The 18358-nt window shown below is 38.3% G+C and overlaps 1 protein-coding gene across 1 annotated transcript; it reads right to left on the reverse strand.

The window, feature by feature from the left end:
- Positions 1–96: 96 nt before the first annotated feature.
- Positions 97–18352, reverse strand: SDF4 (stromal cell derived factor 4). The gene is made up of 7 exons (XM_026862612.1): positions 18239–18352; positions 17022–17382; positions 10414–10550; positions 9848–9961; positions 6671–6829; positions 5354–5529; positions 97–3771 (listed from the first exon to the last, which is right to left on the reverse strand). The coding sequence occupies exons 2-7, from the start codon at positions 17327–17329 to the stop codon at positions 3595–3597; spliced, it is 1071 nt and encodes a 356-aa protein (XP_026718413.1). The 5' UTR covers positions 17330–17382; positions 18239–18352; the 3' UTR covers positions 97–3594.
- Positions 18353–18358: the final 6 nt, after the last annotated feature.

The raw sequence follows: 18358 nt of genomic DNA on the forward strand, positions 1-18358 counted from the left end.
GGCACATTTCACCCAGAACTGCCACTTTTCATTTCTTTCTTAAATTTCTGTAAGACTGCTTAAGAGTGGAAGGAGAGACAAAAGTGAGATGAAACACTATTTTCCCACTTTTCAAGCATTCTGGAAAAAAAAAAACCCACTATGGAAAAAGAAGTAATAAAGCCATTCTTTCCAAAAGGGAGTAAAGCAAGTAAACCATACCGGCTGCACTTCAACCACCTTCACACTCCGTACCTGCATGCAGGAAATATCCAAAGCTCTTCCCACTGTAGTATCACACTCAATGCCATTTAAGTGGCTTTATGCCTCATGATTCAGTCATTCCCTCAGCAACGTTTTACCAGATTTTTTCCCTCCCCCCCCCAATTCTCTTTCACAAACAGTAGCAGACTTTCCCTATTCAATGTCAATTATTATTCAGTAAGAAACTGAAAATGCAAATTCCTGTACTGTTCACAAACAAGGTAAGGTTAAAAGTCTGCTGTATATATTTAAACTGAAAACTCCCCAAATACTAGAGCAGCGATGATCAAGTACCTATATTCTTGTTAAGGATACTTTAATAGAAGTTAAATGCTCATTTAATGAAAGCAATTAGCCACGTACTATCTGGAGAATTCAACCTTTATGTATGGCATCCTTAAGTTACCAGGCTTGGTACTGACAAATGCCTTTACGTGGCCATATTATGCAAATAAATAAAACAGGGAGAGAAGACAGTGATTATCCCACAGCATTTCACACCTAGCACACTCCTTGGCTGGATTTTCACCAATGCAAATTAATCTTTCCCAGATGCTGCTTGGCACAGCCATGGGGATCATATGTGCCAAAGACTGCTCCTGAAAAACCACCTGGGTGCAGCTACTCTGGTTGTAGTAGGAGGAGAGCTTCAGAGCGGTGAGTTGAGCCATGCTATGGGTCAGAAATAAGAACCTGTTCTGCTTTTATTTAATATACATGTATCATTTTTGAATATTAATGCTTACCCTAGTCTATAGAAGCTTACGAAACACGTCCATGAGATAGTAGCGCTCGCTTGTGTACATGAAAAAAACCCAACCCAAACCTGAGCATGGAACTCATAACTAGTGCTTAATGAAAGGCTTTAAAGAAAAAGCCATTTGATTCTTTAGGGATTAAAGGTAAGTAAGGGTTCACCTATAGGGAAGGACCTACAAGAATCTGAGAAAGACTGAGTGCCTATAAAATACTTAAAGATTTTTTTAAAAATAAATAAGTCTATGGACAAATTACAATAGTTTGAACTAAAATTTCAAGACAGGAATCATCTCCGGTACCTCCAAATCTCACCATGCAGTCCAACTTTATCCTTACAGCTGTTAGTTAACACGTGATCCTGATTTCTGGCCGAGAAAAACAAAACACAGTATGGTGCAGAACTCCATGCATACATTAAAAATTAATTTTTTGCCATTGTTCCTCGAGTTTCAGATTCATCAGGTGTGCGGCAAACGCTGCAACAACAGTACCTACGTTAACTTGTTTGCAGTTGCTAGCTAAATACTCTGTTACCTTGTATTTTTCAAGGGATTCCACGCTCACATTATCAGAAGGTTGAGCTGAGACTGCGTATGCATAATCTTTGCCTGCACTGACAGATAAAGTTCCAAATTCCATCACCACGTTTCAGCTGCTCAAGAATCCCACTGCAAAGCAGCACTTGCTTTCTGAGCATCAGGTAGGATAAAGTAGAACTTGGCCACTCAAATTATATCTAAACAACTGAATTGTGCAAACAGAGTATAATAAAAGAACGCAGTCAAGACATTTATACAATTATCAACTAATATTGCTAAAACTCTTTTCTTAACTACTGTGGACAACTACATTGCAAAACTGTATGTTTACACCTATAATTTTCTGTTAGTTCAAAGTGCAAGTCATTGCGTATTTATAAACCCTTAATTAAAACAACAGCAAAGCAAAACCTAGAGCTTTTGTCAGTGAATCTAAACCCGCCACATCTATGACTTCTTCTAAGAACCACATTTTTAGACACGGGATTTTGTTTTGAACGTCTCCAGATTCTAACCATGTTAAAATCTCACTACCCTGCAATCAAGTGTGTTGGTACGGGGGTGGAAGGGAGCGGGGGCTGACTAATGTGGCAGGCATTCTAAACTCATTTTAACACAAGATTATCAACTGAATTTATCTCTTACAGTTCCTTCAAAAAAAAAAAAATCATATTTTGTCTCTCCTCTGAAGAGTTTCAATTTTTCCCACTCACTGACAAACCTAAAACCAGCAACGTTTCCAAAGCATGAAGAAAAATATTTAATGAAAAAAAGATATGTGTATATAAAAACTCTTGATACAAGCCATTTAACAAAAACAAAACAAAAAAAGGAGAGGGAATACTGAGTCAGAAACAGACAGCAATACTTATATTTACATTATATTAAGAGAATAAATTTAATCAAATATAACATCTCACTCGGATTTTCAGGCAACCCTTCAGAAAGAGGGGTTTTTTACAGTAAAGATGGAACCAGAGTAAAAATAAATTTTCTATTTTAGACAGTAGTGGATATGACCCTTGTGTTACCAGATGCTTTCGGAGATTACCCAAAACCAGACTGATTAAAAAAGCTTCCCGGGTGCTGACGGTACGTTGCTCTGGCAAAAGCAGTTCAAAAGCAAAGCCTGTATTTCCCCCAGCTTCATCATTCATGAGTTCATCAGCCTCAATGGTCTGCAGAGAGGCAAGTAATTATACTAGTTTTCACAATGAATTTTAGTTAAGTTGTAATAATACACCTAGGTGACTCCCATTGCTTATGTTTTAAAAAAAAAAAAAAATAATATTTCATTCTCAAATGGAAGAATGGGAAAGTTTGTGAACTTGATGTTGGACAGAGCAATCTCAAGTCTCTCATATTCCCATTGCTGCTGCAAACACGAAACCTGTCACACTACAACCAGTTCTCTTTTTAAAGTAGATGCTGAAGAGTTTCTCTGTAACATTTAAACTAAATTCCTCCCCACAGCCCCTAAAGGTAGTTCAGTGATGGAAGGAGAACTTGTATTAAATTCTCAACAATATGTAAGTAGGTTGAGATACGCTGAGGAAAATATTGTAAGATTAGCCAATCAGTCTATGGATGGATATTCTCATGAGGTCAGAGCATGTATTTGAACCACAATCCCCTTTACAAGAAGCCAACTTGTTTCAGTGTTATTTGTGATTTCCATGGATCAGCAGCTATGAGGGCAACAAGAGTAGTTAAATATTTAAGAAGCCTCCACCAAACATGATTAGCCAAAAGCAGCTGAAACTTCAGCTGGATTAACTGTACAAACCAGGGTGAACTGATGTAGATGCCCCATTATTTATGGACCTGCTTTTTCCCCTCATACCAAAGGCAACAGAGCTGTAGATCTTATGTATGGACGGAAGGGTTTTTTTAAGTCTAGGACAACACACTGTAGGCATATAACACAGATAGCAGCAAAGTAATGTTCTGTCTGTTTGGGGGTTGGATTTTTTCTTTTTTTTTTTTTCCTCCTCTTTTGGGGTTTTTTGTGAAAGCAAGAAAGTGCTTCAGAGCTCTGGAAAAGTGAGCAGGATCAGAACTCCTCATGGACGTTACGTGCATAGTCCATAAGCTTGCTGCCTGTGAAGTATTCACTGTATTTCAGGATCTCCTCCAGCTCTAAGTGATGGTTTTGATTTTCATCTGCTACTGCAATCATTTGCTTCGCTTCATTTAGGGCATTGTATTCATTCATAGGATCCATATATTCCTAAAACAAGTAAGAAAATTATTTTCAGTCACTAAGCACACATTTCCACACATCAGAATTAAGAACCTGAGCTGTATGTAAGCTTCAGGAATTATAAGACCAACATAAGACGACAGAAGACATCGAAAATGGTGTTAGCATTCTCTTTAACAGGCTTACATCTATCCCCTAGCTACTTTTTCAGTCACTGCTTCCTTGGCTGTTCTAAGAGAAATCCAGATTTTCTCAGCTTATGCCAGTGTCTACAATAAAAATATTTTTGACATTTTGGTTGCAAACTAAACTCACTATCAAATCTGGTGGTTTTTGTGAAGAAATACCAATTCAACATTGAAAAATGGCACACTATCATCCGTCTGACCTAAATTTTCTTGTTTCTGGAGATAATCTTCTCAGAACATGTTCAATTTAGAACTTTCTTGTTCCATTTTAAATGTCTTAACGTCTGCCTGGTGGCAGAAGGTCAGAAGTGTCAGAAACAAAGCATTTTTCTTCTTCACTTAACTTGAAAGAGATTGAAAGTTTTCAAGCAGTGCACTTTAGTTCGTGATGTGGAAAAAACTCAAGATTATCTTCAATTTCTTTCCAGAAGATGTGACACTTTGTGCATGCACCTGCGTGTGTATACATGTACAAAGACTTCACGGATAAAATGGTTATTTTTTAGGAGAAAATTCTCAGTAAAAAGGCTATTAACATTGTCTATGTCACAGTATAACTGTTTATCCATATTACCACTATTGTTCATACCCACATATTCGCATACAGAGACGGTCAGGAAGTTTAACATCCTGTCTCAGGGAGAAAACCCAACATTTTAGAGGGTGTCCTTTCATGCTGCCTGTGCTGCAGTCTGAATTCTGCCAGGCAAAGTACATTCTTACAGCCAGAAAAGCAAAAAAGCCAGAAATGAGCCACAAGCCTCTTCCACTGGCCACAGACTGCCACAACTATAGGGTGCAAAATATTTCATGTTGTTTGGTAGACCCACAGACAGAATGATTAAAAAAAAAAAGCCTTACTTCTGCAAACCAGAGTCCCAAAAGTCCACAAACTAGAATCCATGCTTGAATTTTTTTTTAAAAAAGAAAAACATTCTCAAAGACAAGAAATCTTTGCTATTTTCTAGGTTACTGGAGCCCCAGGGTTTGTTGGTCGTTGGGGCTTTTCGCTTTTTTTTTTTTGTAATGAATATATAGATTGCCAGTTATTTCTTTTGCAACTGAAAGTATGACTCATTGTCCCATTAATGAGTGCACCTAATGAAGTCTGTGACTTGCTTGTTTTCATGCACTCTATATCCATACAAGTGTATGTGAGAAAACCCCCTAAAAGCATACCTATGAATAGCAGTTACGCTGGGAAATCTCCCCCTCCCTCTAACAAAAAGCAGAACAACACTATCTGCAAGCACGGTAGAACAATATAAATAATGCAGAGTTTTGTAAAGTAGACACACACACCGTACAGTTAATTCAAAAATGTTTGGACTTCATATTCTCTAAAGCAGTTTCAATCCTGTATTTAAAAAAAACCTACTGGTTTTAAAAACACTAGAACTAACCATTTGAGGAAGACTTACCTCCAACTCTTCCATTGTGACAATACCATCGTGGTTAGCATCAATGACCTCTTCAAACTCCTTCCTTCTGTCTTTTACCCAGTCATCATCAATATCCTGAGCCTGCTGGTTCTCTACAGTACCAACAGGTAATGAAATGAACTCTGACAGGGTAAGTTTCTTATCTCCGTCTTGATCTACAACAGAACAACACAGTAACTGAAGTGTTTAATGCCCATTAAAAATTAGAAATTCCTTCATGTCAGAGATGTCACTTGTATGCTCTGCCTGGCTTCAGAAGCCTACAGTCCTGCCTCTAGCACAGAACAGTTACCGTTTGTATCTTTGATTAACCAAAACCCCTCTGTATTATGATACATACACAATTTTTCAGAAAGCCAAAAAACCCCATATGCTCATCAATATACTAAAAAAAAAAAAAAAAAAAAAAAAAGAATTTTTCTGGACCTGAAGGACACACCAGGTAGCAAGCTGTTTTTTGTTTTTTTTTTTTATTCTTTTGAATTTGTTGTTTATTTTTTCAACAATCTACTGCAACAGACATTTCCTTCCAGCTGTATCCAGTCTCCCCTTGTATCAGCATTCAGGTAAATTAACCCTCACAAAAGACTGCGTACTGGAGTTGTTTTGTCTGTGCACATCACACACTCGGGTATCACTGGAAACTCTTCATATTTATTAAGCTATCAAGTAGAAAAGTCATAGTTCTCTTTTTTTAATCTAGGTGTTCTAGCAGTTTTAAATACGCATTGCTATTGACTCGATAGAAAGATAGCATGTGTGCCAATACTTATGAATTTAAACAAAAATAATTGTTTTCATAGAAACCTCAACCATTTATTTCCACTTTCACGACTGTACGTCACGATTCTTACCTGGTTGCTGTACTGGGGAAGTACAAAGCAAGTTCCTCACAGAACATTCACATCAATATATTTTATAGCATTTTATTATTCATCAGAACTTTTCTCCTATTGATACAATGACCCTACATTGCAGCAGCACTTCAGTATGAAGCAGTGTCAGCTGTTCTTTTCTGTATGAAGTACTCAACCTCTCACAAAAAAAAATGTTGTGCTGTTCTTTAACAACCAGAGACTAAATTTAGTCTTGAGAGATGCACAAACAGCTCCACAGAGATGCCAGCGTTTGTGCTAACAGTTTGTTTTCCTTACTCATCACATCAGAAGATGTGTAGAACAGAGCAAATAAGATGTTTCAGACTGACCCACGACAGTGCAATGACCTAACATCTACTCAGTAAAACGGTTTGCAAGTAAACAAGCTCCCAAGAAACGTGTTTTTAAAGTGGCATACCCAAATCTCGGATGATTTCTTTCACCATGAACTTCAGCATTCCCCTACTATGCTCTGGATGAAGAAAGGACAAGAATTCTTCTTCGTTCAACAACAGATCAGGAGGTGGGTTGTCAGCTTGGTACCACCGATCCTTCAGGTTATCTAAAACTTCCTGTGCTAGAATTTAAGAAAAATATTTAAACATAATCATGTTCAATCTATTTAAAGTACTTAAAATATATTTTTCCCTGTGACTCAGCTGTTTAAACAAGGATGACCTACGAACCTATTTTACAGTTCAACTCCCAGGGAAAGTGGGTGTTGAGGGGAAGCGAAGTACAATTAGTTTCGTCTAGTCTGTGCTGAAACATTAGGAAAGATCCTTTAATCAAACAACTGAACTGAAATTAGGAGATGAAAATAAAGATTTAGCTACACTTGTATCAAGTGAAAACTATTGTCCTACCAGTACTGTTAGCTGGTTCTGGTAGGAGTTATGAATAATCCAACTGTGTTCAGTACTTCTTGTTCTCCTGTCTTGCTTTCATATTTTGAAGACAACTACCAACAGAAATCTTTCACCTGCCTGAATACCAGTAGTACCTTTTTTCTGAACAAATCACTTTTTGTCTACTTTAAACCAGTCCTGTACATAGAAAGAGCCACAACATTCTTCAAATTTAAAATATTCCTCAGATTCACTATCTCCATGCATTGCAATTGTGACACCTAGCTAATATCTATAAGGATGATGTTAACCAATTCTTTTCCTACCCAAACAATAACCACAGAACAACAAACCCTTTAACATTTAGCATGTTTTCTTCTAAGACCAAATGCCATGACTATTATTAAATCTAGAGAGATGTTTCTGACCTGTGAAGCACCATTGTATTAAACAGATTATAAAAGAAACCCCAAACCACCAAAGCCTAGTTTTCACATAAACCAACGATACGTTTCAGTGGACAGCTGTTCTTTACAAAGCAGCTAGCTGAAAAGGCAGTATAAGCAAAGCCATAAAGCAGAGGGACTAGGAAAGCTATAAAGAGACTTCTGCCATGCCTCTGCTCCTCCCTTCTCCCTTTACACTGTCAAAGGCTCAGAATTTAGAAGAATCTCCTACCCAGAGAAAACTTAAATCCTTAGATACACAGATATGATTCAGTATTTCAGCCTAAAAATGTGATTTGTTGGAACTAGGAGAGATTTAAGAGGTCTACAAAAGAAAGTTTGGAAACATCAAGAATAGATGCTCAGCTGAGCACCAAGAAATGCATTGAGTTTTCAGTCATTTAAGAGTACAAGTGCTTATTACTCCTTTTGGCTACCTTGTCTATTCTATATCAGAAAGCATTCTGACTTCAGTCCTAAACCCTGCACGTGTTTTAGTTACCACTATAACTTAATAAAGGGAAATATTTTTGCTGCAAGGAGCAAATGCAAGTTGAAGTACAGATGTATGAACACATATATCAGCACCAAAAATCACTTTACATTTCCACCTCTTTCACTTCAGCTTACACCACGCAGACAAGCACTTTTTAAGTCGATTTTTCCTAAAATCAACTGAGAATCATAATTTGTGCTTGAATTTCCGCTAAAACCATACATCTGATTTGAAGCAAAAAAAAAAACCACCCTGCAACACACAACGTGAATATTATGTGCACCTAGTGGTCCTGAACATAACCAAACAGGAAAAAAATACCTGCATAGAGTATTCTTTTTCTGGTGTAGGCATTTTCTAAATGACACACTGGAAAAACTACTGTCTAGTACACCCTGATCTCTGCAAAATAGACTAACACACACAAATCTGAAGCATTCACTTTTCACAAGTTTTAAAAAACACTCTGAAAGACTACAGTCTCCAGATAATAAACTTTTTAAAAATGTAATAAACTGTCTTAAATAGCTCCTGCATGCTTTTGGTTGCTGAGTTAGAAAGAGGGGGAAAAAAACTCCAACACTTACATCCACATTTTTCAACTAGTTGCAATTAAGAGTTAAAGCTACGCTGCTTAGTCTTAAATGAAATGCAGCTGTCAGTCATCAGTTGAAACTGCCATTATCTGCATAAGTTAAATCAAATTGTGTCTTTAGTTTTGGCCTGGCATCCAAACTGTAGCATGCTTCTGCACAAGACTCAGAACATGCCTTAAAAAATAACTGAATGTGTGGATCTTATTATAGAAACTGAAAAAAAAAAAAAAAAAGTACTTTTACACTGCACTGGAGTATGAAAATAACGTTTTTCCTGTCATCTTCAGGAAGCGGTAGATACCTAATTTGATTTTCCCAAACAAGGCTTGTTACCTAGGTAGAAAAATGATTAGGTACACACTTCCCTTATTCAGCAAATCTTTTATCTGATGAGCATTCCTGTAAACTGTAGTTAACCACACTGCCATAGAACACACTGCACAGGTGCTTTCCCTGACATAAAATTCAAAGGCCTATTTGCATTTAGTTGCTTTTTGATAAATGGAAAATATAACATAACCCACTTTTAAATGACTAATTCCTGCAAGGAAAGTCTAGGGCTTTGTGTTTTAGTTAACAGTAAATTTAAACACTTTTAGATGGTGGGGAGGGAGCAGGGAGAGTACTCTGTTAAGAGCTGTCACGTTTATACCAAGCCAGATTCAAGTGAAAGCTTTACAAGTAATAGTGAACAAATGATCAATCTCTCTCTGTAGAGAACTTAGATGAAACAATTGTAGGCAACCTTATTAACTTCTCGTGTGTTTTGCAGTGCCTAAGCACGTACCTACTTAAACACAACACTGGTAGCACGTACACAGCTCCCCAACTTTAGGCCGGGAATTGTGTACAGCAGCTCCCTTTCATTTGGAGCAACAGGGGACCTGGTTCCCCCATTCACAATATAACAGTGCACAGACCAACACAGGTCTGAAATTTTAGCAGGCTTAAACTGAAAACTATTCAAATCGGCAGTAACAAATAAGCAACCAAGAGTTTTCAGTGTTCAACAGTTACATCAAGAGTGTTGGGAAGGCAGATTTGAGTTGGAAAGAGATGTAGTATTTCTGTCTTATGACTTACACATTCTACATTCACGCAGAAGCAGAAGAACAAGTGAAACATTCAGCTTGTATTAAGAACAGTTTTGACATTCAGGTTTTAGGAAAGTAAAAGAAAGCCCGACACACACCAGCGGTCCACACTTACTTTCTTCATCTATTTTCAATTCTTCATTGTTTTTGATCTTCTCTGCAATCTCTTTTTCATTAAAGCCCTTACTTGCCAAAAATTTAATTTTATATTCATCCCAGGACACATGGCCTGTAAGAAAGAGCCATATCTCAGACATGACATGCAAGCTTAAATGACAAACTTTTGTTCTCATTTATATCCATCACACTAAGCTTTATGAATGGCAAGATGAAAACTATCACCTGATTCACTTTTCTGTTTCTTTAGACCAGACAGGCCTTGTGAAAATAACCTATTTATGTCACCGTCCTCCCCCATTCCTGGCTGAGCCACTGAACTTGTTACAAGTTCCTACGACCACAAGTGAGGTAACACAGCAGTCAACACAGAATTACAATGCTGCCTGGAGCACATTACTACTTTGCTCAACTGTTTTCTGTATGGATCAAACCCCTTGTGATTACACACAGGCCAAAGGAACCTGGATTTTGTCACAGCACACCTGAGGAACAGCCAGCAGGTTTGGCTCCTAGAAACTAACTCAAGATGTCATCAGGAGATGGAGGAATCGTTCATCTTACCATCACCATCAGGGTCCACAGCTCGGAAGTGCATTTTATTCTCTTCCACAGCTTCCTGGAAATGTTCATCCGTCTTTTCCATGATCCAGCGCTGCATCTCTTTCGCACCTATCTTTTTATCATTATTTATATCCACCCTATGGATGAACGGCAAACAAGTTTAGACTCAGAGGTTGGGGGTGGTGGTGGTGTATTTTCAGATTCTAAACTAATTACTTCACTCAACAATAACAAAAATAGGTTGCTACAGAAAAGGGTATATTTATAACCCTCTCTGAGAAGTTGCACATTCTTTGAACTACAGAGTAAACAAGTAGCAAGTCAGCCATTCATTTCACAATTACATTTAAGTAACCACAACATCTAGGTTACTACTCAGTGAAAAACATTCAGTTATACTTGCTTTGCTGTAAGTTAACTCATTCCAATATTATGCTTTGGAGTAATTTTTTTTTTTTTAAAGTAGAGGAAACCACAAATACATCACTCACGGCGTATTAACTCAATTCCTATTGGTTCAGAACTGGCAACTACCAGCTGCTGCAGACTTTCACTACTTTGAAAAATTGCTTCTCTAACATTCCTTCAAACCATTAACTCCCTCTCAATTTATCTTTCCAAGTCCTTTTTACCTTGATCTTCCAAGACCTCTGAAGTTTATTGATGAGCTGCCTCCTTGTATCTACCTAGATCACATTACAACTGTCGTGACCATTAAAACCAACAAAAAATAATGTGAATAACCTTGGTGCAAGGACTTTTGAACTATTTGACTATAATACTTTAAGTGGAACAAAACAAACAAACCAAGTTTCCTCTATTATACCTTGATCTCTGGTAACACATTACAAATGATAGTTTTTAATTCTTAACACATTTTTAGAAGTTCTGCACATACATTTCCGTTAGGTTTCTGAGTTATCAGGCTCACTTTGCTTTGCCAAAGGACATGCTTGTACCAGTGCTATTGAGCTACAGAACCAAAGTTTTTCTACCCAGCTGAAATGATCAGTAAAGCCCAACCTGACAACCCACTCTTCTCCTGAATGTACTACCAATACCGCTGTATTGAATTAAGACACACTGCTATATCATCAATTCCATTAATGCTTAGTTAATTAAGAAGTTAATATAAAAAATTAAAGTTGAAGAACAAATCCACTTTAGGGGTTTTTTTTTGTGTGCATATCATGAAGTATTTATTTTAAAAAGATATAACTATTTTTAAAACTGAAAAGACATCACTAACATTTCAGAGGCAAGATTCTATTTAAAGCATACCAAAACCACCCTTGTTCAATTGAAAAAAGAAAGAAAACCAACATAGAAAAACGCAACAAAACCCCCTAGCTTGACTCTGGTTTTTTTTTATCTGCTTGTATCACTGTCTTATCAGTTCTGAAGTGTTATAATTGAAACTCAAGTTATTAAATATGTGATTTGCCTTTAAATGTCAACTAAATGTTAAGAGCTTAAGCTAAATAACAACCCCAGCACCTAATCTTCTACAACACTTGGCTGCATTAATAAATGCAGTATTAGTGGTTTTAAATACTGTATCACATCTTTCCACGCATATAAGCACGGGCTCAGTACTAGCAGTTTTTCAGTATTAATGGCAAGACCAGTAAACTGTTCACGTTCCACTTGCGCCACCGAACACTCACCAGGTGAACAAATGTGGGTTTTGATATGGAATAGGTACTGTCAAAAATGAGAAGGGAAGAAAGACAAAGCACTTTCCCCTCAACATTTAACATTCTGGTTTCCTTAGATCAAAGCTATTGAACTTACTACTTCCGAGCTGTACTCTCCATCTAAATCACGTTGTAACTAGGGAGAAAGGTAACAAACATCCCATTTATTGTGCTCTAGCTCATGAAAGCACACCTTTGTTCTGCTACCACAGTTCACAAGAAGTCTGCAATGACTCAGATTTTCATGAGCTAGCAGGGATCCATCGTCCAAGGTGAGCTGAAATCCTTCCAGTGTCCATAAACAGCACTTCTGCTTTTGAGAGGAGTATTTACAACTGTATGAAATAAGGTGTGGTCCTGCTGGACCCGTGTTACCATCTAAGGCCTTAATAAAAAAAAAAAAAAAAAAGACTGTCAATGCTTCCTTGGATAACGATCTCATTCAGAACGGACTACTGAAAATATTTCAACTAAAAATGACAAGCTTAGATAATTACATGTTGCCGAACAACCTAACACTGGTAAGTCACAGAACACTGATTTTATAACATGGTGATGGGCAATCAGTTTTCTGAGACAGATAGGCCTGAACACTCAAAAGGTGTTAGTTAAGAATGGTACATTCTAATGCACTTCTTAAAAAACTTGCCGAAGAACAAGTACTGGCAAGGAAGAATTTAAATTCAAGAGAAGATGAATCCAAGCAAGAGCATCATCCCAGATTACAACTTTGCTCAAGCCCTTGTTAGCAAAGTGTGTATAGAAATCTTGTGACAATTTCTCAAACTTCATGATATACCAGCTCAAAAAAAAAAAAAGTTTAAAAATATTGCTCTTTTTCTACAAGAAGCATAGTTTTCTGCTAAAGAATGCTACCTCAAATCTGTAGAAACTCAGGTGTATGAGGTACTACTTCCCCAACTGACAGCAAATTTTTTTAAAGGCAGGGACTACCATTAGCAGAAATTTGAATTACAAAACAAGACTACAGACAGCAACTTACCTTACTGCTCACCTGTCTCATTTCAAACAAAATTATAGATAAACCACAGCCCAGACAGTAGCTGATGCAACGTGACCGATGTCCTCAGAACTTACACATTTCAGTAATGGGCAGCACCAGACATAACAGCTCCTTATAATGTCTAAGTTCAAGGTTAACACTTCACTGACTATGCAAACTGTCTTTCATTAGCTATTCACAGCCTAAATGTTAATAATTAATACCTTTGAGTAAGAAACAATCAATCAAATACGCTACTTAAGGAAAAAATTACAGTTATCCTACAAAGCCTATAGTAAGGGCTGCATTGAATACAGATGTCAAGCCTGGAAGAACAGGTTTTAAACACTTCAGCTCCATTTCTCAACCACAAGCCATTAAAAACCAGATTTTTGTGGCCACCTTTCAAAAGGTCCACATCTGAAAGTATCATAAGTTGGCCACTCCAGTTTTCAGATTCATGTCTTCAGGTTCCTAAATGACAACACCCCAAGGCTGCCTGAGGTACTGGGCGGGGAGCAGGAAGGCAGTGTTCTTACATGAAGGATTAAAGATCACAACTCCCTTGAGCACCTAATGCAGATCCCTTTAAAGTTGGTTTCTGCTTCATCTAAATAATAGTCAAATCAAAAAAAAAAAAAAAAAAAAAAAAAGATCCCGAAAAGAATTTTTAGTAACACAAAGCAAAGCTCTACTTCCCATGGTAGGATGTATGCAAAGTTTTACTAGGTGTATATTTAAACATACAGGTTGGGAAAAGCACAAATCAGGGTGCGCACGCTACCTAAAACTTACCAACAGCATACAACATAAACGTTCCTTTAACCGAACAATACAAATCTGTACTCTAAACCAAAGATAACAAAACAGGAAAGGTTAAAATGTCCCCTTCTCCTCATTCTCGACTTTACCTGCTGTTGTCCAACATGGGCTGTCATTTCTAGCACTTTCCTGCCACAGACTGGATGCATACCAGTAGAAATTCATACTGCGTTAGGCTGAGACAAACCTGAAATTAGGTCTTGCCCTGCGTGCAGTCTGAACCCAAATGGACAGAGCTCTAAAGTCTCAAGTGAGCCACATTTACAAGCACTGTGGGATTCAGAAGGCATTCTGGTTTAGGAAACTGTAAGTTCATGACTTTTAAACAATGGGGAAAAAAAAAAACCAACACCAAAAATATCTCTGTACATGGTAGTATTTACAGAAGGTCCATTGAAGCTTGTGACCTGATGAATGACCGTCAAGGTAGGACACTTAGCTAACACAAAGATTTTAATTTTTAAATCACAGCTGTCACTAAGTGGCTGTGAAAACATCAGCAAAATGCAAATGCTAGGAGGAAACTCCACTTTCAAACTTACAGAGGTAGGTAACTCCATCACCACCTGGCAGAAACCCCACACATTACATTCTTCTGTAATTGAATTTACCAGGTTTGTTGAGTACGGGCAATTTAAAAGATAACTGACCCTTAGAACCAAGGCTCAAACTGGATTCTAGTACCCAGTGCTACTGATTTAGCAAAACCATGCCACCATAAATACACTTGATTGCTTTCAATATCTTCCTCCTTCCCTCTCATCAACACCCACCTCCACAAGCTAAACGACACTACACAGCAAATGAATTTTCTACAGATTCCAGGCTAATTTAAACGATTTAAATGGAGACGAAAGCAAATGGGGTTTTTTTGGTAATGACAAGAGAAAGGCTGTCACATAAGCTCCCTCACAGATATTCTTGACCTGAAGATATCTGAACACTTACCCCTGGGCAGGGAAAGAAGACGAAAAAGCGACACCCAGGATTTTCTGCACCATGCCCTAATTTCACAGGGCAAAGTGAAAGGACTGGTTAACTTGTAAAAACCCACTTCTGTAGAAAAGTAAGGCTCGACCTCCCCGTAAAGAGTGACTGCAGAAACTGAAACACAGAATTATGAAAGGCCACTTGTCTTTCAGTCACATAGAGCTCGCTTGCCTAGAAAAACATGGCTTGGGGAGCTTTTCTTCCACGTTTCTACTTTATTTTCAGTAATCCTATTAATTCAATGCATACATCGTTATCTAACTACTTTGTACCATCCCGGCACGTCACAATCTCAGCTGACATTAATTAATAAACACATTGTGTGTGTTTTCTTTGTGTCTTCAAAGAAAATATTTCCAAAGCATCTGGAAGCCTGTGACTTACTAGCTTTTCAGAGAAGTTCACAGTATTTCTCTTTTCACTCAGCCTTTAAGAGCATGCCTAGAAAGCAATCAAATTCCTCAGAACGCTTTACTACATTTCTAATCTAATCAGCTGATGGAATGCAATTTTAAGTATCTGAGTGATACTTAAATGAAACTGGATCCTGATTCCAAGTGGTTTAAGCTTCCTAAGACAATCTCTTTCATAACAAGGAGACAGAAATGATTAGGGTTTGCAATCTGCGTATGACAATTTACTAACTACCAGTTGAATGTTTCCAATAAACATAGCAATAAAAAAAAATGAAAGCTTCTAAACACAATATTTCTGTATATCCTACCAATGAAGTGAGTGCTCTCTGCATAGCAAATCTAAGAATAACAGCCTCCACCTAAAGGAAAAAGACATTCTGGTTTGCCTATTTGCTTTAGCTGCCTTTACACAGGAGAACACTAGAAAAAAAATCCAGTATTATTATTGATATTTTTTCCCTGTTAATGAAAAGTTTGCAGAAAAAAAGCTTTGTAAGCCTTCTCATTTTATCTCAAGTATACACACATCCCCACACCACCATCGTTAAGAGCACCAATGTAGTTTAAGCTGTTCTAATAAGATTAATCTTCCATTGCAAAAACTCAAAGCCAATTCTGCCACCTAGTGTCTAACAGTATGCTCTGATTTTGATTTCCATTTCAATTCTGTTAACTGACCTCCAAACATCTGACAGTTTATTAGATGGCACAAACCTTACCTAGCACAAAAAGTGCTTTATAAACGGGAAAATGCTCTAATGTCTAAAAGTAAAGTTAATATTGTTGTACCAAGTAAACAGCTAGCTGAAGTTTTCAAAAAAGCTACCAAAAAAAATTTAATCTTTCTATTCTCATGTTTCATTCTCATTCTTTTTTCTTTTTCTAAATTCAGGGGAGGTAAATGTATTGTTAACAACATTGCTAACTGAATGAAGAAAAGCTGTCATATTTTCTGAATTCTCGGTATGTGTAGATAGGCATAATTATTTTTAATTTCCATGTATTTCGTGTGAAACACTTGAATTTTAGACACTTGACATCTACTAGAAAGTTTTATGAACAGAAAACAACTGTTTACCACAATCTTTACTATTACTATTTCAGTGGTTTTCCTCTGCAGTTATCTTCAGAAGACACAACAGAAACACAACCAAAATCCATAGAGAATATGACAAAATAATAAGAAACTTTGATCGTGAACTGAAATTAAACTTACAGCAAAGCAAGAGAGCATACTCCTGCTAGAACAAAACTGTAACTCCCACCCTCACAATTCATTGCAGGGACATCCTGACAACACCCTTCGTTACTAATTCCTTGATCTAAGGTACAAGTGTGATTGATTACTCATTGAGCCAGGAAACCAAGAAAAATATTAATTTTCCTACCTCAGGAGGCTAGGTAGGTTTTTTTCACTCAGAAACAGTCTGTTTTGTAACGAATTTTACAGGCCACAGCACCAGTCCTGTATAATGATCGTGACTCTCAACACATCCATCCTCGCTCCCGAGAATGGTCTATACAGGTACGTTAACACCTTCACAACATGAGCACTGTGCTATAGTACAATGCTTTCCCCCTCATCATTACAATTCTTAAATATTACAGAAAAAATTGCAAATTGTACTCTGAAGACCAGAGAAAGAGGCTGCACTGTTCCTGGCAAAGTACAAAACTTACTTTGAAAAGATGACCATGAGTTTCTTCCTATTTTTTCTGGGTTCTGAATCTTCTTCAAACTCTTCCATCTCTTTTCCTAGAAAAACTTCTTGATGAAATTCTTTGTTAAGATGTCCATCCATCTCCATTTTGACACCGTTCAAGTGATCTGGGGGTAAGATCTCATTCTCATCTTTACTGTCAGCTGGCTTTTCTTTGAAGGCTGAATTATTTGCAGGCCTTGCATAAACATCCATTAGAAGAAATACAAACAGAAGGGACAAATACAGAGATCCCAAACCGCAGAGAAAGGCCTGTCTTGACATCATTTTTTCCTTTTTATTCAAAGTATTGGCCAATTACTGTGAATGGATTAAATGATCTAAAAACAAAATGGGGAAAATGGGGAAAACACAAGGAAATTAAACTCTAGAACGTTATGTCACTAATAGAACATTTCCCAAAATTTCGAAAAACTTACAATTATTTCCCATAAAAGAATAAAAAAGCTCACTAAATAATAAATACACAAGAAATTAATCTGTGTCAGTTTTCAGTCTGCACAATTGTAACCCCTGTCAGATGACTTTGGAAGATAACACCCTTTAAGTGGTCTAGTTCTTCTCCGAAAACTGTCTTCAGGTATTATGGCGTGAGCTGACCTGACAGCTAAAACCCAAACACTACTGAGATGCCAACCCAGCGCATGAAGCACACACTGACCGAAAATGCCCCCGATACCAGCACTGCACATCCAGCAAGCTGCAGAAACAGCCACGACAGCACCACAGATCTCATCACACCACCTCTTTTAAGACTGAAAAGTGCAAAGGTCTTTTTGGAAAGAGGTGACCGAGAGAAATACCATTACAAATGCCATCACATCAAGCGGAGCTGGAAAGACACGGGAATCAGCCGGCAGGAAAAGCAACCCCAGGGGCGGACCTGTCATGACCTACTTGGCGGAGCGTGAAAATCGCTGCCACGGAACGAGTTCGCAGACCGCAGGGACAGAGAAAAGGACAACAGCTGGACAGCCAGAGCGTCGGGGAGCACAAAACCCACAGACCCGCCCCGGGGTGCAAAAAACCCAGAGGCAGAGCAGAGCCCTGGGCAGGGAGTACCCGCCCAGCCCGCGGCAGGCCCCACAGCCCGGTCGGCGACGGCCAACTCTCCACAGGAGAAGGGGAGCCCGGCCGGGGCCGCCCTGCCCGGTCTGAGGGGCCACACGCACTCACCCAGCTCCGGGGCGCTCGGAGCCCTCCGGGAAGGCTGACAGGCCGCGGGGAGGCCCGGCCTCGGCTATCGCTGCCCCGGGTGCCCGCGGCGGCCCCTCACGGGCGGGTGTCCGCGGCGCG

Source organism: Athene cunicularia (genome assembly GCF_003259725.1).
Source record: "Athene cunicularia isolate RWA chromosome 21 unlocalized genomic scaffold, athCun1 chr21_part1, whole genome shotgun sequence".
NCBI lineage: Eukaryota > Metazoa > Chordata > Aves > Strigiformes > Strigidae > Athene > Athene cunicularia.

Bases quoted from the DNA above. Each gene is read 5' to 3' on its own strand.
- SDF4 (XM_026862612.1), bottom strand. From the start codon at position 17,329: ATGATGTCAAGACAGGCCTTTCTCTGCGGTTTGGGATCTCTGTATTTG. The intron at 6,830-9,847 runs GTAAGTGTGGAC...CTTAAATTCTAG, and splicing joins ATTGAAAATAGATGAAGAAA to CACAGGAAGTTTTAGATAAC. The intron at 5,530-6,670 runs GTATGCCACTTT...GTTCTGTTGTAG, and splicing joins AGAAATCATCCGAGATTTGG to ATCAAGACGGAGATAAGAAA.